Source organism: Heloderma suspectum, chromosome 2, assembly GCF_057233095.1.
Source record: "Heloderma suspectum isolate Gila_16-S chromosome 2, 16-S_ref, whole genome shotgun sequence".
In the NCBI taxonomy this organism is placed as follows: Eukaryota; Metazoa; Chordata; class Lepidosauria; order Squamata; family Helodermatidae; genus Heloderma; species Heloderma suspectum.
In genome coordinates, this window is record NC_139459.1 from 363,410,788 (window position 1) to 363,431,845 (window position 21,058).

The 21,058-nt window shown below is 47.6% G+C and overlaps 1 protein-coding gene across 1 annotated transcript in view; it reads right to left on the minus strand.

Annotated features, from left to right (window-relative positions):
- The window catches only part of LOC146355718 (complement C4-A-like), a 93,555-nt gene that overhangs the window by 56,599 nt on the left and 15,898 nt on the right, over nucleotides 1-21,058 (minus strand). The window contains exons 4-18 of the mRNA XM_084830638.1: nucleotides 20,019-20,089; nucleotides 19,775-19,863; nucleotides 17,765-17,847; nucleotides 16,910-17,006; nucleotides 15,874-15,979; nucleotides 14,375-14,498; nucleotides 13,833-13,948; nucleotides 12,972-13,142; nucleotides 11,339-11,518; nucleotides 9,210-9,392; nucleotides 7,488-7,643; nucleotides 5,530-5,656; nucleotides 4,757-4,828; nucleotides 2,828-3,028; nucleotides 1,004-1,115 (exon numbers count right to left, since the gene is read on the minus strand). Of these exons, the coding sequence (XP_084686764.1) occupies nucleotides 1,004-1,115; nucleotides 2,828-3,028; nucleotides 4,757-4,828; nucleotides 5,530-5,656; nucleotides 7,488-7,643; nucleotides 9,210-9,392; nucleotides 11,339-11,518; nucleotides 12,972-13,142; nucleotides 13,833-13,948; nucleotides 14,375-14,498; nucleotides 15,874-15,979; nucleotides 16,910-17,006; nucleotides 17,765-17,847; nucleotides 19,775-19,863; nucleotides 20,019-20,089 (1,888 nt within the window). The remainder of the gene's footprint in view (nucleotides 1-1,003; nucleotides 1,116-2,827; nucleotides 3,029-4,756; nucleotides 4,829-5,529; nucleotides 5,657-7,487; nucleotides 7,644-9,209; nucleotides 9,393-11,338; nucleotides 11,519-12,971; nucleotides 13,143-13,832; nucleotides 13,949-14,374; nucleotides 14,499-15,873; nucleotides 15,980-16,909; nucleotides 17,007-17,764; nucleotides 17,848-19,774; nucleotides 19,864-20,018; nucleotides 20,090-21,058) is intronic.

Here is a 21,058-nt window from a genome sequence, read left to right on the forward strand (position 1 = left end):
GGGTCCCCAGCCTTTCTGGACCTGTGGGCACATTTGGGCATTTGAGAAACTGCTGTGGGCACCACCACAAAATGGCTCCCACAAAGGATGTGGCTAGTCACATAATAGCTGATTTGTGGGCCTGGCTAGTCAAAAGTAAGCTAAAGAGGTCAGCGGTGGGGAATAGTGAGGCTAGAGGCTGGGAGAGAGGGGGAAACAGCAAGCCAAAGTGGTAGAGAAAGAGCAAGGCTAGAGGTTAGAGTGTGAGAAACTGAGCTAACTAGGCCAGGGGGTGGGGCAGGGAATAGCAAGACTAGAGGCTGGGAGGGAGGGGGAAATACTAAGGCAAAGGGATAGAGGGCAGAGAAAGAGCAAGGCTAGAGACTGGGAGTGGGAGAAACTGAACTAAATAGGTTGTGGGGGGGAAGCAAGGCTAGAGGCTGGGAGGGGGAAATACCAAGGCAAAGGATTAGAGAGAAGAGAAAGAGCAAGGCTGGAGGCTAGAAAGGGAGAAAGAAGACTAACATTTTCCAAGGTTTGTATTAAAACAAAATGTTTTTGAAGCAGGCAGGGAGCAGAGTTTCTTCAGCACCACCAGAGGTGCCCATGGGTGCTCTGGCGCCCATGGGTACCACGTTAGAGACCCCTGAGCTACACCCCTTACCCGCAACTCATAGCTGTATGTGGGCATTCCTTACTGCCTGCCTGGGCGTGGGATTTTTCTCCTTAGTCCCAATGCTGGGGACTTGTGATCCCTCCCCCAGCTTCGCACTCAGCCTCTTGGTCTAACGCAGCCATCTGTGACCTGATGCCCTCCAGATGCATTGGGCAACAACTCCCAGCATCGCCAGCTAACATGGCTGGCTGGGGGTGCTGGAGGTTGTATGCCAACATGTCTACGAGGCACCAGGCTGGGGAAAGCTGGGCCTAAAGCAGTGTGAGGCCCAGCACCTGACAATAATGGAGCACTCCCACCACCCTGGGGAAGAGAAGGGACGTGGGGAAGGTTTCTTGGCCTACTCACGTGTGGGTGTGGCCTACGGTGTAAGTTTTCCAGAGCCAGCTCTCAGGGAAGACACTCCGGACTTGAATGAACTCATCATCAAATAAATCCTCTTCATCCTCTTGGTCTTGAGCTACATGGAAACAGTAGAACCCATAGAATCATAGAATAGTATCATAGAATAGTAGGGTTGGAAGGGGCCTACAAGGCCATCGAGTCCAACCCCAGGTTGAGAGTAACCCCTTGCCGCTATCCCAGAAACCTCCAGTGTTCAGAATTCTAATCTGAAATCGTATCCTGGCTTCTCCAATCTCCTCCCCTCCCCACCCACCAGAATGCCCCTTTCCCCCCTCTCCGGGGTTGTTTCCAACCTCCAAGAGGCAGCCAGCGTGGTTCTCTCTGCACTGCCTGCGACGGGGAGGAGGGGGTGGATCTCCGACTCTCTCTTCCAAGGTCATGGCACTGCCTCTGACTTTGGAGGGGGGAATCCAAACTCTCCTATGATCCCAGGGATGCATGCCCAGGGACCCTAGGATTGCTCTCTGAAAGACTGAGCTGTAGTGCCCCATTCCAATCTTAATTCAAATTAGACAATGGCCTTAAGCAAGACACTTCTGCTCAGTTGCAGTCCCCACCATCACCACCTGCAATATGCAGAGGACTAAGGCTGATGAACCCAATCATGATATGTCATAAGTTGCTGAAGTCCTACATTTCCAAGCCCTGACTATATTTCACTTAACAGTTAAAGCAGACCTTGGCAACCTGGGATTTCTGATAGACTCGGAGGGGTGAAATAGCTGTATTTCTTTAATAACCGTTTACCTTTTCCACCCACCCAAATTAGTCCACAAAGGTGCTTATATAACATAAGAAGAGCCCTGCTGGATCAGACCAAGGGTCCATCCAGTCCAGCATTCTGTTCACACAGTGGCCAACAGCTGCCCACAGGAAGCCCATAGGAAGGACATGAGTGCAACAGCACCCCTCGCCCATGTTACCCAGCAACCGGTGTACACAGGCTCGCTGCCTCTGATACTGGTGGTAGCATAGAGCCAGCAGGACTAATAGCCATTGACAGCCTTTTCCTCCAGAAATATGTCCAATCCCCTTTTAAAGCCATCCAAATTGGTGCCCATCAGTACATCTTGTGGTAGCAAATTCCGTAGCTTAACCATGTGCTGTGTGAAGAATTCCTTCCTTTTATCTGTCCTGAATCACCCACCATTCACATTCATGAGATGACCCAAGGTACTGGTATTATGGGAGAGGGAGAAAAACTTCCTACTCTGCACTTTCTCTGCAACATGCATAATTTTATACACCTCTTTCATGTCTCCCTTGAATCATTTTTTTTCTATGCTAAAAAGCCCCAAATGTTGCAATCTTTCCTCACAGGGGAGATGCTCCAGCCCCTTGATCATTTTGGTTGTCCTCTTCTACATCTTACCCAGCTCTACAATATATTTTTTTCCTGTGCAACAGCCAGAACTGTTCACAGGATTCCAACTGTGGTCTCACATTAATTGTTTATAAGGGCAGTATGATATTGGCAGTTTTATTTTTGATTCCTTTCCTAATGATCCCCAATGTGAAATTTGCCTTTGTCACAGCAGCCCTACACTGGGTGGACATTTTCACTGAGCTGTCAGTGCCTCTGGGAAACCCACATGGAGGACACAAATGTAAAATCATCTCCCTGCATTTGCTCCCAGCAACTGGTGTAGCGTAAGCATACTGCCTCCGATACTGGAGGTAACATATAGCCATCATGACTAGTAGCCACTGGCAGCCTTCTCTTGCTCTAGGTGGGCATACATGGCTGGCCACAGGCTCTCTACTCACTCCGCGCAAGATTGTGGGATCCCCAGGATTTTCGGCGTAAGCTGGCAGCATGTTTGCAGCAGTCAAGGAAGGCATGGCGACACTGCTGGGAGTTAGGACCCTGTATCCGCTTCACACGCTGTTCACATGTCAACGGTCGGCGTAGCAGCACCAGGCCACCCTGACAGCACCGTTGAATATTGGGGTCTTGGTACTTAGAAACTGTGGAGAGGGGAGGGAAGGACAGAAAGTGAGGGGATAGGTGTGATGACAAAGAGAGAAAGACAAAAAGAAAGGAAGCCAATGTTTCACAGTCTCCCTTTTGTGAGTTCAGACCACTTCTTCCAGCCACTTTACGCTGCAAAAACAATATTGCAGACACCCATGGAGAAGTTGCTTAGGAGAAGCAACCTGGTATCAGGCACAACATCAAAGGTAGGCATGGTTGGGCACCTGCTGAGGGTCCACACCCCAGCAGGGGCCCGCCCACAAGAGCTCCCTGGACTTGCCCCTGTCACAAATCCTTTGGCCCCCTCTTTCTTTAAGCACTCACACACACAAATATAGAGAGGCTTCAGTCTCATGCCTTTAATTCATTATTCACAGGTTCATTACAGATGCAAATCCTCCAAGACTCTCTGTCTGCAAAGGAATGCCTCCAGGGGACTCAAATGGGATCACTGAAAGTTGCCTGCGGTTTGAAAGGGAGGCTATCTGGCTAGGCTAACTTAGGGAGGGAGGTCCCGCGCGATGCTTCCCTGCATAGCCTCTCACGCATCACTAACCGGGCCGACCGTCTGAGCTCCGCCCCTGACAATTCCCTCTTAGATATGGGCCACCACCTCGCATCTCTTAGGTCACAGTCTTAGCCCCTCCTCCTCCTGATCGCTGCTTCTCACAGAGGCTTAAGGAGGAAGCTTCATGCCCAGCCATCTGGGAGTTGGTAACCTGAGAAGTGTGCCTACCCACCCCTGAACTGGCTTGTGAAAATGCCTCCCCCGGTTCTGGCTGCTCCTCTTCTGAATCTGAGCTGCTAACTATCTCCCTGCGCTCAGAATCAATCCTGACAGCCCCTCCTTGTCACCCTTGCAACCTGATTGTCTTCCTGTTTCTCACTCCAGCCCAGACAGCGGTGGTGTTGAGAAGGAGAAGCAGCAGATGCCACGGCCAACTTACTCCCTGGCTGTCTACCTGACAAGCAAGCGTCATGCAAATGATGATGATGAGAAAGAGGATGAGGAGCTGTAGCAACTGGTGACAATGGTGGTCAGAAGGTTGACTCATTGATCAAGGGTGGCCGCTGAGTTTGTCTTGCCCAGTGGCCCTTAAAAACCTGGAGCTGGCACTGCCTGGTATGTCCTGTGTATGTTGGACTCTAGGCACGTGCTAATTTTTTCCCTTGGGAATACAAGTACTTTCAGACAGACAGCTCCTAGTGCTACCAAAAGACATGGCGCAGTTATTCCATCTGTTACTTTTTGTGGAAAGGAAAAAAGATGAAAGTAGTGGTGAGAAAACACAAGGGGGTTACAAGTCGAGGACGACAATATCTGGACCCCCTGTAAAATTCTGTGAATGAGGCAGAGCGATGGCACAATAAAAAAAAGCCTCCTCTGGAAGCATCCTTGGTGCGGGATTTGGAGCCATTTTAATTTCCATCCCACAATGCCCCTGACACAGGTTCAATCTGAGGCCTTGTGGGAATTTAAAATAGTGGCTCCCAGCAGGGACATGGTGGGAAGAAAATTAAAATGGTGACTCCAAGCCAGCCACTGTGGGGCGTCCAGGGCAGGCCTCAACACAGTGGTGGGCCCTGGGCCCTTGGCAGCTGCCCAATGATGCCATATGCCGGTGCCAGGCTGGTTTATTCATGTTGGATTCTGGGCCATGCACCAGTTATTTTTCCCACTGGGACTACTGCTCCTCCTCCCTTTCCCTCACACCACTTACGCTTCTTCTTGAGCTCAAGATGGAACTGCAATGAACGTTTCTTCCGGGAAGCATCCACACTGCACCCATGAGCTGTAAGGAGCAAAAAGAACATGAGAGCAGTACGTTAAATTATGGGATACAGCTGTTCTATGTAAACTTAACACTGGTGTTATGGGTGAACCAGAGAGCATGTAATTAACATCTCTTTGAAAATGAATGTGGCTGGGTGCCAACCCTGGTACTCCTGGGGTCCTAATCTGGCTCTCCAGGGTTCCCCAGACGGCCACGCCCCCTTCCTCCAGCCCCATTCCTTCCCCAACCACTGGGCGTTTGGGGGTTTCCCAGCTTTTCTGTGGTTTTCCCCCAGTCTAAAAGGTTGAAATGCCTCTCGCAGGGTGTAGTGACTGGCACTCCGAACTTACGCTACAATATGCTGGAAATATGCCACCCCTTTTGCATGTGGCCCCACCGAGCACTGAAGTGCGGCCTCCGAGAGATTTTACGAAATTGAATTTGGCACTCAGGCTGAAAGAGCTTTCGCAACCCTGCTTTACACGGTACCAGAATGCAAGACGCTGCAGGACTAGGAAACCCATTTCCATTGTTTTAGACATTGCACTTTGCATTTATTTCAATTTAATCTTTTGCATTGCCTAAATGTAATTTTATTTTTAAAACCATTTTAAAAACTAAAGAACAACAACTCCAAGGCGAGAGGGAAATGGGATGTTACTGGCCAGCAACTGCCCCAAGCTTCCTCTCTGACGCTTCCCACCCTTGCGGCAACTCACTGTTACGGAGAGGGTTTTGCAACGCCCCGGCCCGAATGGAGAGTCCAGCATCAGCAAAAACCCTGAGGGTATCTTCCCCACTGCCAGCTGTGCAGCCAAGGTCATAACTTCCCATGGCCTGGAAAACCTGTTTCCAGGAAGAAAAAGCAAAAAAAGGGTTGTAGGCAGGGTGCAGTGGTAAATGCTGAGGTGCAGGGCACTCATCATGACCATTCCCATAGCCACACTCCCAAGGAGAGTCCAAACATTCAGGCAGCTGTGTTGATCCATATCAAATAAACAGTTCTAGCAGGTTTCATCTCAGGTCTTCTGTAAAGCGAATGGGTCTCAATTGCCCATTCCAATCCAAGCCACCCCAAAGTACTTTTGCATCACAACAGAGAATAATATATTGTTGCTGGGAAAATTCATCCCCCCCCCCCCCACGCCAGCTACTGTGAGGATTGCAGCTCAGCTCAGAGGAAACAGGGAAGTCCGAGGGCGGATGGCAGATGACGTCAGCCTCCCTGCTAATAAAAAGGTGTCAGGGCTGCATCCCTGCGAGCCCTGGCTCCACTACTGTGGGAAAAGAATGGGATGATGAAAATGAATGGGTGGAAAGGTGACTCTGAAAGATACATAGAGGTGCGGATTTTGAAGGATAACGGAGTTTCGGTTGCATAGTGCACCATCCCCAACCTGGTGCCCTCCAGATGTGTTGGACTGCAATTCCCATGGCCAATGGCCATGCTAGCCAGGAATTATGGGTTGCCATCCATTACATTTGGAGGGCACCAGGTTAGGGCAGGCTGGTATAATAGCTCGAAAATTTGAAATTAGGTAAATTCACATTAATATGTGAACAGAACGGATTTCTCCCCCATCTCTAGGGTTGCAGCATGTGGGGAGGGAAGGATTAACCCTGGGGAATAGTTCTGGGGCTGGGGGCCCATGAATCCAGGCCTAGCAATGCCCCTGGTCCTGTCACAAACAGTCTAGAAGCACAGTTCAGGCTGGTCTAAGACATTAGGGTGGTAATAGAAAGACTATTATGGGGCAAGCCAAGGAAGACAGGGAAGAGGTAGGTAGGGGAGATAGGGGGAGGGGGATGGACATGCCTGAGGATGGGTGAGAATTTCAGTTCAGTTCGTACACTGGTGAACTCAAGCCTCCCTAGTTTATTCATTTATTTACAATATTTACATACCGCTCCATATCTAGAATAGATTTTGGAGCAGTGAAAACAAGAAATACAAGAATACAAGAATAAAAATATTAAAACACCACATTAAAAATTATACTTGTTTAAAAACACAATACCAATAAAAACCATAACTAATCTATTAAGGAATGCCCCCGGAACAGTGCTGTTTTCAGGACGTGTCAGAAACAACACAGTGTTGGTGCCTGCCTGACGTCCAGGAGCAGGGAATTCCAAAGAAAGGGGGCCGCCACACTGAAGGCTCTTCTCCTGGTGGACTCCAATCAGGCCATGGGTCCAAGCGGAACCACCAGGCTCATGCCCTCCAATGACCTCAGTGACCGGGCAGGTTGGTAAGGCAGAAGGCGCTCTCTCAGGTATCCTAGTCCCAAGTTGTTTAGGATTTTGGACATTAGTACTAAATCCTTAAACCTGGCCGGGTAGCGAATAGGCAGCCAGTGCAATTCCCTCAGCAAAGGAGTTACATGCTGGAAAGGGGCAGCTCCCGACAAGAGCCGAGCTGCTGCATTCTGCACTAGCTCCAGCTTCTGGACCAGCCTTAAGGGCAGCCCCACCTAGAGCACATTGCAGTAATCCAGTCTTGAGGTTACTAGTGCCTGTAACCACTGTGGCCAAGCTATCCCTGTCCAGGAGAGGCCGTAGTTGGCAAACCAGCTGAAGCTGGTAAAAGGCACTGCAAGCCGACCATAGCATCGAATCATCCTTGGTCACCCTGATGGATGACCCCATGGATGGGTTCTCCCACCCTTGGACGTACCTTGCCCTGCGTGAGGCGATTCTTCCGGCTAAGGGCGTAAACAGCAGTGTCAGTGGCAGCGAGAGACACGACGGATGTCACATCCGTTTTGATGATGAGTGACATGGGGTCCTGGGGTCGCAGTTCGTTTTTGTTTCCCAGTGTGCTGAGTTCCAGCTGAAGATGAGATGGACGTTTAGGGACATCTAACACCCTGTACCACCCTTGCAAACAGTTTTTAAAATCCCAGGCAGCCACCCAACTCTTGCTGCTTTGCCACCCCACCCTTGTTGCGGTGCTTTTCGCTGTTCTGTCCACGCTCCCTTATTTTCCTCTGCCATCTATCACCAGCCCTTCTACTTCTAGTTGGGGCTAGTGGAGGCTGGTGGCTCTGATTTCGGTGGGGCTGTGGATCCATTCCAGGTTTGAGTCAGAACCAGCCAGGACTCTAAAGGAGCTATCCAAGGTCCTTAACCTGTTTGTGGGATAGGGTTCAACACCTTGGATAGCTCCTTTAGAGTTCTGGCTGGTTCTGACTGAAACCCAGAATGGATCCACTGCCCCACTGAAGTTGGAGCCACCAGCCTCCACTGCTTGGGCTTACCATAGAACTTTTCCCCAGAACATAAAGAACTCTTTTCCCTGGCATGTTATGTTCCTGTGGAAATTTGCCTTGAGTTTACAATTGTACAATGCCGGAGACTGATGGTGGTAGCGTTAGCAGGAAGAGGAGGAGGAGGAGGATGAATGCTATTTAAACATGATGGTTATACAATTTTTAAAGCCTTGTTCTATATGTATTACCTCCCAATTTTATTTATCATCCCCTGTAACAGCAAACTCAGGTGCTGAGTGCCAACAGCTAGTAGCTAAAATGGGGCCACTGAGAAACAAGAAGGGGGATCAGCATGTACAGGGGAACCTCAAGGTTTTCAGAAGAAGAAAAAACATGTAGGAAAAAACCCAAGGGCAGGGATGGGAAGTGTCCAGCCCTCAAGGTATTGTTGAACTACAGTTCCCATCCTCCCTCACTACTGGCTATGCTGGCTAGGGCTGGTGGGAGATGCTGCCCAGCAACATCTGAGGGCCACACATTCCCCACCCCTGCCCTGGGCGGGTGGGGGCAAAAAAACAAACCTAAAACAGCCCAGTTAGAACTAAAGAAGTTCAATGGCTATAGAACGCTGAGTGTCTGCTGAGGGCAGGGGGCGGGGAATGTAACAGAGTATACTGGAAAAGGGGATGGCTGACGGCACCCTGAACAGGAGTATTCCATAGTGAAACATTCTGCCACCTGTTGAACTCATGCACAGCTTTTCCTTTGCACAGCTCAGAGCTGCTTGAATGGAGCTTCCTGGCAGTCCACCAGCTGGGCACAACCCAGGCTGCGACCAGCTTAACGTTAACAATGACCAGCATCCTCAGACTCTTCTTTGGATCTGTACTAGTGCTGAATATCTAACACAGTGGAAGCCACTGGCTCCAATGTCAGTGGGGCAGTGAATCCACTCCAGGTTTCAGTCAGAACCAGTCAGAACTCTAAGGAGTGATCCATCGCACCTTGGATAGCTCCTTTGGAGTTCTGACTGGTTCTGACTGAAACCTGGAGTGGATTCATCACCCCACTGATATCAGAGCCACCACCTCCACTGATCTAACATATAAATCAACTCCACAATCTGTAGCAGTGGATTCTGGGAAAGAACGTTCATGAAAGCAAGATCATTTTCAAGCGTGACTCACTTTCCCCTCGCAGCGGTCAACGACATCCACCCAGATGGAGTTTGCCACAACTTCCTCTCCAACACGGTAGAAGGCCACAAAGCGAAAAGTTGGCATCAGGTTGGGTGTGATCTGAATGGACACTGCTCTATAGGAGCCACGGGGCACTTTGCCTACAGATACAATGTCCCCTTTGTTCAAAACCTGGAAGAAAAGAGCTGATTCAGAGAGTAATATTTAACATGAATATGTAGCGCTTTTGAATATTCAAAGTCATATACACGTTGGCTGCATTTGCACATAACATGAAGCCAGGGTTTCTGTTAATCATCGTCTGTTGCTTTAGCCATGAATTGTCTTGCAGACAAGCAAACAACCTGCGACTTATTTTCCTTATTTCTGGTTTGTTTCTCTCCCGCCCATTTTCCAAGCCTTCAGAGTGGTTTCATTTTCAGGCTGCTCTTGCCAAGCACCTCTGTTTCATGGTGGGCAGACAGTGGCACAAACAAGCCAAGCATAAGCTACAGTTTTGGATTCAGACATCACAACAAGCCATGTTTTAAACATGCTAGATTTTGGAAGCGAACAACAAACCATGGCTTCTGTTTATGGTTTATAGCTGATCAACGAACCAGGCGTTGTTTGAAGGGATGGGTTTGGACACAATAAAGCTGTTCGCATCACACTACAGCCCATGAGGCTGTGGTGAGTGTGGGGTGTGTGCAGCCACCAATTTGAATATGCAATCCCTGTCAGGGGTTGTCGTGTCGTGTGAACCTGGTGAGCGTGAATTATGCAAGTGATAAACAACCCTCGCATAACCCATGGTCTGCTTTAGGGTTGTTTAATCCTCATATAACTCACGCTTGCCAGGTTCGCACAACACGACAATCCCCCAAGCAGGGGTTGAATATGTAATATGGTGCCTGCGGGTGCCATGGCACATCATAGGTTAAATAACCCATGACGAGCCATGATGTGTCATCCAAACTCAGTCACTGACAAACCAGATTTCAACTAACTGCACCATGGCTTAGCATTAAGTGTGAATCAGGCCATCATCTTGCTGAAATAGCACATAGCGTAGTCCTACCCGGACTATAAAACATCAGACCACAGATGAGGAAATCACATATTTGAACACTTCTCTACATATTAAATCTCCATTACATGGACAATTTGCATGCCAGGGAAAAGGCTAGGTCAAAAATGGTATTTTTTTTAACTTCAGATAATTTTAAAGTTTTATGACTGTTTTAATGGAAATATTGTAAACTGCTTTAAGCATCACTTGAGTAGAACAGAAAATGCAGGATGTACATCAAACTTCCCTGACCTGATATCTCCAGATGTGTTGGATTGCAACTTCCATCATATACATATTTAAATAAACAAATAAATTAACCTTCACTCTGACATGCTAACTTTTTATATGGAGGGGATGTTTTAAATGTAAAGAAGCATTCAGTTATTCTCCTACCTGCAGTCTGAATTGGTACAGTCCAGGAAAGATGGTGCCACATACTCTTTTGCATATTTAGATCAGCCCAAGGAAACAAAGCGAGGGATTAGGGAAAGTTGAACTGCTACAATCACCTGTTCACTTGGAGGCTTGGTCACATGGCTGCTATCTCAGTGTAACAAGCCCTGAACTCAATCCTTCCTGGGGCTGAGTGTCAAACCTACTTCAGCCTGAGGGCCAAATTCAATTTCAGAGACGTTCTTGGGAGCCACATCCCAGTGGTGGGCGGGGCCTAAGGCAAAGGGGGCAGGGCCAGAGGTAAAAGGGGTGAGACCAAAATATCAGGGTCTTTTCACTTGAAGCTCTTACTGCTAGTAGCCAAGTGTGAGAGAGGCATTTCAGTTTTTTAGAATGGGGGAAAAACATACAAAACCCGGGAAATCATCAAACGCTCGGTAGTCAGGGGAAGGCGAAGGAGATGTGGCCATCAGGGAAGCCTGGAGGGGTGGACTGGGATTCCAGGCATGCTGGATTTGGCTCATGGGCCTCAGGCGTGGAACCTCAGACCCATGGGCCAAGTGGTAGGTGAGAAGTTGACAAAGAGTTGACAGCCCTTGATAACGTCAGAGACTCCTTTCCCATGCATCTCAGAAATGATGGGGCCGATCCTCCTGCCACAAGGATTCACCATGTAATAGAAATTGGAGAAGGTATCTGATCCCTCATGTTTCAGCCATAGCGTGAGGGTCTCTCCAGGTTTCAAGCCTTGGTATTTGGAGCTGTCAATGATCAAGTAGTTGCCGCTTGGAGATTTTGTGGCTCTGGCGGTCAGGGTGACTTCTGCCGGAGACTCTGTCCCAACTGTTAGCTGTGGGGGCAACAAAGACACACACACAGGTCACATCCAGAACTGACTACTGTAATGCTGTAATAAAGGTCTTTGAGCTACTTTTAAATAAATAAAACTGACTACTGTAATACTGTAATTAAATAAAAACTGACTACTGTAATACTATAATTAAATAAAACTGACTACTGTAATACTGTAATAAAGGTCTCTGAGCCCTCACCATTGGTTATGCTGGCTAGAACTGAGGGGAGTTGCAGTCCAACAATATCTGGAGAGCCACACATTCCCCATCCCCGTTTTAAAGGCTTCCATGGTTTTCAAACCATGTTTCTGATCTCAGCTTGATGAGGTAAACCACAGTTAAAAATTAACCACAGTTCTCCGTTCGGATGAAACAACAAGCTGCCATTAGATGACAAGGGAAGAGGAATGCTCGCCATCTCCTCCTTGCAGCCCTGACGGTGGAGGGAGGGGTGAGCAGACTCATACATGCAGCACTGAAACAAGTCTTAAAGCCTGGCCTCTGAGCAAGGAATCCTGGGAAAAGTTGTTTGGTGTAGAGGATGGGTCAAAGAATCTCCATGGGATCCTTGGTGAGGAGGATGGGGAAGGATCCAAAGTTGTAATTTGTCGTTTGTAGGGTTGGGTCCTTCCCTCTGAAGCCACAGAAAACATTTCTGCCCCATCACCTATGTGAGAGCCCTACACATCTTTGAAGATGGTTACCAGATGGCCTCTTCCCCCTCCATGAATTTGGCTAATCTTCCTTTAAAGCCATAACCTGCTGGCCTTATGGCAGCGAATTCCTGTGGTAGCGAATTCCTGCTCAACCTGTGCATTGGCAAAATATTGTGTGGTTATAAGTACGCCATCAATTTTTTGACTTGTGCTATTTCTCCTCCTCCTTCGAAAGAAAACTGAAAGCTGATGTGAACTTCCTACTGCTTGCAGGAGGAGAAGCGGAAAAGAAGACGATCCATGGAAGGGAGTTCTTAAGTCCATTGAACCTCCCTGTTTCTAGAGCCCACATCAGCCTTCCCTTAGTCCAGGGGTGCAGAACCTCTTTCAGCCCAAGGGCCAAATTCCATTTTGGAGAAGCTCTCAGAGGCCGCATTCCAATGGTGCGCAGGGCCAAAGGCAAAGGGGCAGGGCCAAAACACCGCATATTTTAGCTTCAAGCTCTTTCTGCCAGTCACTAAGCCTTAGGAGAGGCATTTCAACCTTTCAGAATGGACAAAGACTGCAGAAAAGCCGGGAAACCACCAAATAATCAATGGTTGGGGAAAACAGGGTGGGATCAGGGGAAGGGAGCATGGCCATCTGGGGAATCTTGGAGGGCCAGATTTGGCCCCTGGCCCTGAGGTTCTACACCCCTACCTTAGTGCAACTGCCCTTTCTCCCTCCTCCTCCTCCTTTCTAGATGATTGATCCTGTCCCTTCCCACTTTTAGCAGGGGGTGCAGGGCCTCTACCGTGACAGTGATTGACGTAGCTCTGGGAGAAACATTGATCCTGTGTGTCACGAGCCCCTCATCGTTGCTGTCCATTTGGTCATCACCAGGAGACGGGGCTCCTGTTATCTGGGTTGAGAAGTGGACTGGAAGGTGGGCGGCAGGTGTGCCGTCTGAGAGTGAAACAGTCGCCTGGGGAAAAAATGATCCAGAAAGGTTCATGGCACATGGGTTTAGATACTCACATTGATGATTTTATTCTTTTATTTATTTATAATACTGCTATACAGCTTAATATATGAAGTCCCTAAGCAGTACGCCTTAAAATACAATATAACAATATGCTGCATTTTTCTTGGTAGAAAGGTGGGGTACGAATGAAATCAATATAAAAACTCAGATAAAATAATAAATCATTAAAACATTAGAACATTCAAAAATATCACAATACTATAACAATGAAACAGAGTAGTAACAGAGTCCCTCACAGGTCAGGGAAAGCCTGGGTGAATAGGTGTGTTTTCAAGAGGCATTGGATATATGCAACAGATAGGTAAAATGCAAGAGCTAATTCACAAATGCATGTATATTGACCTACAGAAAGTAAAATAGGGTGGCCAAGTGTCCTCTTTTACAGAGGAGAATCCTCTATTTGTCTAGTCCAAGTTAAATTTAAAGATAAAGAACTGTGTGTGAGAGAGAGGGATTGAGAGAGAGAGAGCGGGGGGGAGAAACTGACTGGGGTCTTGCTGTGTGTGTGACAGAGAGCATGTAGCTCTTGGGGGCAAAAAAGTTACAAACAAGGATGGGATGTGGGCCACCCCTTGCCACAAGATGACACCACACAGAACAGGCGCACTGCAGGAGACACAACAGACGCACCAGCACTTCAAAGGGGGCCCCGGGCACAAAATGGAGCTTGGTTTTAGACAGGTCCACTGAATATGGAGATGACACAAACTTCACAGAGGCAAGCTCTTGCTCCTCCAACTCTCCACCTGCAGGAATGAGAGAAGAGTCAATGAATAAAAAGAAAGAGACGCGACCATCCCTCTGTTGGACGCAAACATACAAAGGGATGCCCAAGTAAGATATTGTAAGCAGCCAGCAGAATAAATTTCCCCTCTGTTCTCTTTCAACGAGCTCAAGTCAACAACACTGCACAGGTCTACCCTGCTCATTAGACTTCATGTAGCAAAAAGGGCAGTTCAATGTAATTGCATACGACATTCTGAGCTTTAGGGCAGAAGTGTGCAGTTCGGAAGAAAATTAATGTACATCTCACTAGGGTTGAGAAAGGGAAGAGAGGCGTATGAGGAAAAATAACAACCGCCAAACATGGAAACATTTGTGTGGTTTTGGCTGAGCCTTAATGTTAGACATGCTCTGAGCGGATCATAAGGGGTTCCCGTCCCTAAACGTACTTGCTATCTCAATGACAGTGGCTGCGATGTAGAGTGCCGTTCCAATGAAGTCCTGCAGAGGGCGGCCCAGTTTCTCAGAAAGGAGGCTGCGTTTTAGGGTTAGTGACCCAAGGCCATCGGTTACCTGATATGGATGGAGTTAGGGTGGGGGTGGAGGATAGAAGATAATTCTTATTATATACATATTCAGGTAGGCTGCAAGCACAATTCTCCTAGGTCCCGAGATAAAGGACGAGCGAGATTTCAGGGCCAGATGGAGGAGTTCAGGGAGTACAAGAGACAGCAGGGGTTCCCAACCTTTTTGGGTCAGTGGGCACATTTAGAATGTTGGAAGAATGTCATGGGCACTCTCAAAAAACGGCTGCCATGGAGGAGCTTGCCCATTCATAAAATGGCTGCCATGCTGGGCATAGACAATCACAAAACACTCATTTCCCAGATGGCAAACTGGTGAGGCCCCCCCAAAAGTAACATGCCCAAGAACCTAAGTACAAGGCGGCGGGGTGTGTGTGTGTGTCTGAGCTCCAAAATGCTAAACCACCCTTTCAAACCCAAATAAAGATGGTGCTGGAGGGCAGAACTTCGCTTTGCAGCATGCCAGCCTCTCAATTAAAACAAATAAAATAAAATAAAAATCTGAAGAAACAAAAATCCGGAGGAGCAGGCAGCCTGGTAGGCATCAAGAGACGTGTCCATGGACACATTGGTGCCCATGGGAACCACGTTGGAGACTCTGGAGCTAGAGCACCCTAATCCATGCTTCAGATGTGGGGCCGTAGTAGGCACTGCGGATGGGAAAGCATATTGGCAGCGGCCAGCTATTTCTTTAGTTTGGGCCTGCTTTGAGATATTACTGGTTAAGAGATAAGCTGGCCGAAATGGAATACCAACATGGTGAAGTGGGACCTGCAACAAATTGTTGCAGTTTCTGTTCACTGTTCCAGCCAGCCAGCTGTGCCCTCCTCCACAATACTCCATTCTGTCCGCCCTTCCATATGGTTTCCTGTTACCCACCCAGCACTCAGTCAGTATTTTGTGGCCGCTGAGCATGCTTAATCCTCAAGACTGCTGAGATTTTATTTGATTGTTTAATTTATTATTTATTTATTGCATTTATTTATTGCATTTATTTATTGCATTTATATCCCGCCTTTTTTCCTCTTGCAAGGAACTCAAGGCGGCTTACATTATCCTTCTCGTCTCCCTTTTATCCTCATAACAACCCTGTGAGGTAGGTTGGGCTGAGAGTCTGTGACTGCCCCAAAGTCACCCAGTGAGCTTCATGGCTGAGTGGGGACTAGAAACTGGATCTCCCAGCTCCCAGTCCAACACTCTCACCACTGTACCACGCTGGCCACATTTATTAATAAATATATGAGTCGTCTTTCAGCCCAAATAGAACCCCCAAGAGTTAAAACTTGCAATGATTTAAAAACTTTTACAATTAAAAAAAACACTTTAAAAACAGTTGAAAACAATTAAGGCCTGTGTCCTCTTACCGAGACTTGTTGCTCCAGTCCTGGGATATACATTTTACCCCCTTTATCATCACTGACGCCAAAACGCACATAAGCTGTGGCAGTGACCCCCTTCCCATAGAAGAATCTAGTGTGGAAATGAGGGAGGAAGCCAGGTCAAAAGGTTAGCTTTGGGGGAAGGAGTATTATTACTACTACTACTACTACTACTACTATATTCTATACCATCCAAGAGCTAAACCTCTCTGAGCAGTTTAGAAAAGATTAAAACTTTTAAATTACAATATAAAACATAATATAAAAACTATTTGGGGTGGGAAAGGTATATGTCTCCCCACCGCCGCCACCTCGTTTAATACCACATGGGGGTTTTCCTTAGGAGCACCTCGACCGCTAGCCTGCTCACTGTTTCTGCATACACGGAGTGACTTTTGCTGTAAAATATTGAATGGGCCCATGTGCTAGACACACAAGCTAAAGGTACAAGTCCTTTTGCTTACACAAAAGGATGTGTGACTTGTGTTTTCAGTTGTGTGGAGGGCCTCCATGGATACAGGAAGCTCTCCACTCCAGAACGTCACTCTCCACGAATACAGGGTGCCGGAAACGCCTGGGCAGGATGGAGGGGCAAGAGTGGTCCCTCTCCTCATGTGTTTACTGTACACAGCTACAGGATGTCTGAACAGATCTTACTGAGAATCATCACCCTCCCACACACACAACACAGTAATATATTCTCATCCCCTCACCGACAGAACCCTGATAGTTGTGTCAACTATCAGCCAATTGTGAACCCCCCCCCCCTTTTCAGACAATGTGTCCAAACCAGTGGCGGTGGCTCAGCTCCCAAATAAACGTTCGTTTTTAATTTATCTGCATTTTTTGCATTCCCCAACCTGGTGCCCTCCGGATGTGTTGGACTACAACTCCCATCACCCCAGCCAGCAATGGCCATTTTGGATTACAAGTCTCCCTGAAGAATGCTCAAGGGGGCATACAACATTTTTAATTAGTTAATTAATTGTATTGGAAATGGGACCTCCTGAGTGCAACTTACTTAGCCTGAATGTCAATTTGAAAGTCAGAGTCCTGCCGTTCTGAGACCATAATATATTTCCGTTCTGGAACAATTGTCACCTCGAAATGGGGGAGCACTAAATGAGAGAAAGAAGACAGGCTGAAGTTTGACAAGTACAGTTTTCCTCATCATTGGGCAGCTGCTGAAGAGCTTCTGGGAAAGTCCTGGTCTAGGGAATCCCACTCAGGGAATGATCACTACCTGCTACAGCTGGGAGCAGGGCCTCATCTGTGGTAGCCCCAGGCTAGTGTAGTACCACACTCTGCTCAAGTAGGCCTGACTCTACTCAATGTTGGGGGTATTTATGGAAGCATGGTGGAAGTGTCTTTGGCGCCTACCACTGAAAAGACCCTTTCATGCCTACCAGCTGTGTGGGCCTTGCTCTCTCATCTCTCCCTCTGATGGGATGCTGCTTCTCCCCTTCTGGCTGCTCTGTGCAAAGTGGTGTGGCTATGTTTGGGGCCCTGGCAAAAAACCAGCCTCACCACCCTCTGCAGCCAGCCTTGTGAAGCTGCATTAGACTCAATCAGACCAATGTGCCACCTAAGGCCATTATTGACTATTCAGCAGTACTCAGACAGAGGTTGCTATTGTTCTTACACCTGAGCCGTTTTTAACTCTAAGTTGGACAGCCTCATAAGCTGGACCCTAGCAAGTAAGAATGTACCACTTTCTCATGAAAAGAAAAGCCACGTTCAGGTTTTTTAATAATTGCCTTTCCAGGACACAGTCGAATACTGCACCTGTTGAATTGCACCCTGTCACACAGCTCTTAGAAGCACTGGGCATCTGTCGGGGGGGGGGGAGAGGAATGCAGCTGCCCCAAGAACATACCATATTTTTTCACCTCGAACTCTGTTGTTGTGTTGGAACCCAGCGTGTTGACAAACTGGGCTGTGATCTGCCAAATCCCTGGCCTGGAAGGGAGGAAGACAGAAAGAGCAAGAGGAAATGTAAGCCAGTGCAGAGTGGGCCAGATCCAACTCAGCCAAGTCTGCATGCTGAAGTGCGCACTGAAATTGTGCTTCCTGAACAGCATTTCCGCCACCCCTGTTGTATGGCAGCCTTCCCAAACCTGGTTCCCTTCAGATGTGTTGGACTATAACTCTCAGCATGCTGGGAGCTGAAGGCTGCTGTATGGCAACGGATGTTTGGACCACAGAGGACTTTCAAAGGCAGTTTGTGATGCTGCTCCATAGGGCTCTACTGCTCAAAGGAAAACAGAAATAAAAAATCCTACTACAAGAGGATAGTCCTTGACTGTCCTAGAGTACAAAAAATCAAAAATCAAATCAAAATCAAAATGAAAAATCAAATAAAAAATCCTACTACAAGAGGATAGTCCTTGACTGTCCTAGAGTAGGCCTTTGGATCTGGGCTTTGGTCTGACATTAGAGTTGTCAACTTATCATCCAGCCCTTGCTTATTCTGCCTTTAACAGCAACTGATCTGCAGGCATTAGCAAGTGATAATTTGAAACACTTCCAGTGTTAATCCCTGCATATCAAGCAACCACTAAAGACACAGGACCAGGTCAGGATGTTTTTTTAAAAAAGTTGGCAACCCTTCCATGAATTTGCATTCCATCCTATGGTTTAACCCCTGGAAATTGGGAAGTAATAACTGGAATGCCAGATTGAGCTTCCAAAAATATCAGACACTTTGGAGCTCTCAGGTTTTAAATAAATGACATTCTTTATTTTTGGCATTGTCACTCTTTTTCTTTTTTTTTACTTTTGGTCAGAGTTTCTGTGTCAGCAGCTATGTGCAGAAATCCAACTGGTATTGTTGCATCTTCATACTGGGAAAAGCTGCCCCCTGCTGAAATTCTGTGTCCCATGCAGCTGCTAAAGCATATGCTTTTCCAGGAAAAAATAAAAGGAACCTCTGTTTCACAAACCACTGCTGGATTCCACCTTGCGGGGAGGGGGGCAGTTTTGGAACCAGCAATCCCCAAACAGCCTTCCATTTCAGGAATCCCAATGGGCCAAGGTGTGGAGGCAGCATCTCTGCTTCTCCCTGCTCATAGCGCATTTCTACATGAAGCTTTTATCCCGCACTTTTACCGAGGCTTCTGCTTTTGGATTCTTTGCAGGATTGAGTTCTGCTCCTTTACATGTGCTTTTTCCTGGGCTTTTCTTTCTCTGCCTTTCTATATGTTTCATTACACAGCCACTAGATGGTGCTGTGGTGTAGTATGATTGTGCAATTACATGAGACTCTCACTCTGCCATTTCTAAATAATACCAAACTTTCCTTGTTAGGAAAAAATTCACGATAATGGTTGTAAAGCATGGAGAGGACCTAGAGGAGGATGACATCATGTAAAGGATCCGCAAACTACCATGAGTGAAGTTTGCTCATGTAGAAAGGCTCTTAAATTTACACCCAGGGCTGGCTTGAGCTCTTTGGTTGTCCTAGGTGAAAATCCGTTTTTGCATTCTCTCCTTTGTTTTGTGGTATATATGGCTCAGGGGGGCAGAATGGAGTTCCTCTTTAAGCTCCAGTTCCAGATTCCAGCCCCTCCTCCCTGCTCCATACAAGTGGATGGTCTGAAGGGGAGGGACATTTGCTCCGTTCACTTCTATATAATGAAGGAACAGTGGCAGCATTCATTTGGGGGCCCAGGAATGTTGCCATCCCAGGCATTTGCTTATACCAGCCTCCCTTAAGCTGATGCCCTCCATATGGGTTGGACCACAACTCCCATCATCCCCAGCCAATGTGGCTGGGAATTATGGGTGTTGTGGTGCAACCCATCTGGGGGGCGCCAGGATCGGGAAGGCTGCTCTACACTACCAGTTGGGTTGGGTTGCACCTCGTTACACCGCTGGTGAAACTTACTCGGAGATATCAGGGATTGTCAGGTGATCTTTTATCACGAAATTGACTGGCATGCGCTCAACTTTCCGGACCTGAAGACCCCGTGGGTTCTGATGGAAACCAAGAGAAGGAAAGACAGAAAGGTGGAGGAGGTTAAAAAAAAAAAAGCACCGGTGTGTTAATACTAGCAAGTTTCCCACCTTCTGCCCTTCCTCCAAGACCCAACTACAACTTCCTTTTTTTGCTTGAACAACTTCCTCATTACCTGAACAGTGATGATGACCGATTCAGCACTTGGCCGCAATTTGTGATCCAGGGCGAAGACTCGGAAATTCACTGGAATGAAAGAACCAAATGTGAATTTGAGAGGGGGAAACAAGGGCTCCTGGGTCGCGTGCGTGAGAGTTTTGTGTTGGGTTTCTGTGCGAGTGTGACTTATTACAGCCCCAAACATAAGAACATAAGAAGAGCCCTGCTGGATCAGACCAAGGGTCCATCTGGTCCAGCATTCTGTTCACACAGCGGCCAACCAGCTGTCGACCAGGGACCCTCAAGAAGGGCACGAGCGCAACAGCACCCTCCCGCCCATGTTCCCCAGCAACTGGTGTGTATAGGCATACCGCCTCTGATACTGGGGGCAGCATAAAGCCATCAGGACTACCAGTCATCAAAAGCCTTTTCCTCCATGAATTTGTCCAACCCCCTTTTAAAGCCATCCAAATCGGTGGCCATCACTACATCTTGTGGAAGTGAATTCTAGTTTAACTATGCACTGTGTGAAGTACTTTCTTTTACCTGTCCTGAATCTCATACCAATCTGCTTCATGGGATGCCTCCACTGGGTTCTAGGATTCTGAGGGATGGAGAAAAATTTCTCCCTATCCACACTCTCCACATCATGCACAATGTTGCACACCTCTATCACGTCTCTCCTTACTTGCCTTTTTTCTAAGCTAAACAACCCCAGATGTTGTAACCTTTGCTCACAGGGAAATCAATCGATTGCATCCTCAGCATAAATAAATAATAAATAAATAATGTATCTGTTAAAGACACAGAATTTGTATCTGTGGAGGGGGGAGGGGGGAGGCTATCTATATGTTGTTATGCGCAGCAACCACACTTCCAAGAGGTGAGATGTTTCGGGAGTTTCAGCTTCCTTACAAGGAGCGTACTGGAGACATACGGTGTTTCTGTGACATAAGGTTTATTTCCTCATATATACAGGCTGAGGATAGGAACCCTGGAAGCTGCCTTATCCTGAGTCAGGCCCTGGGTCCATCTAGCCCAGTATTGTCGATACTG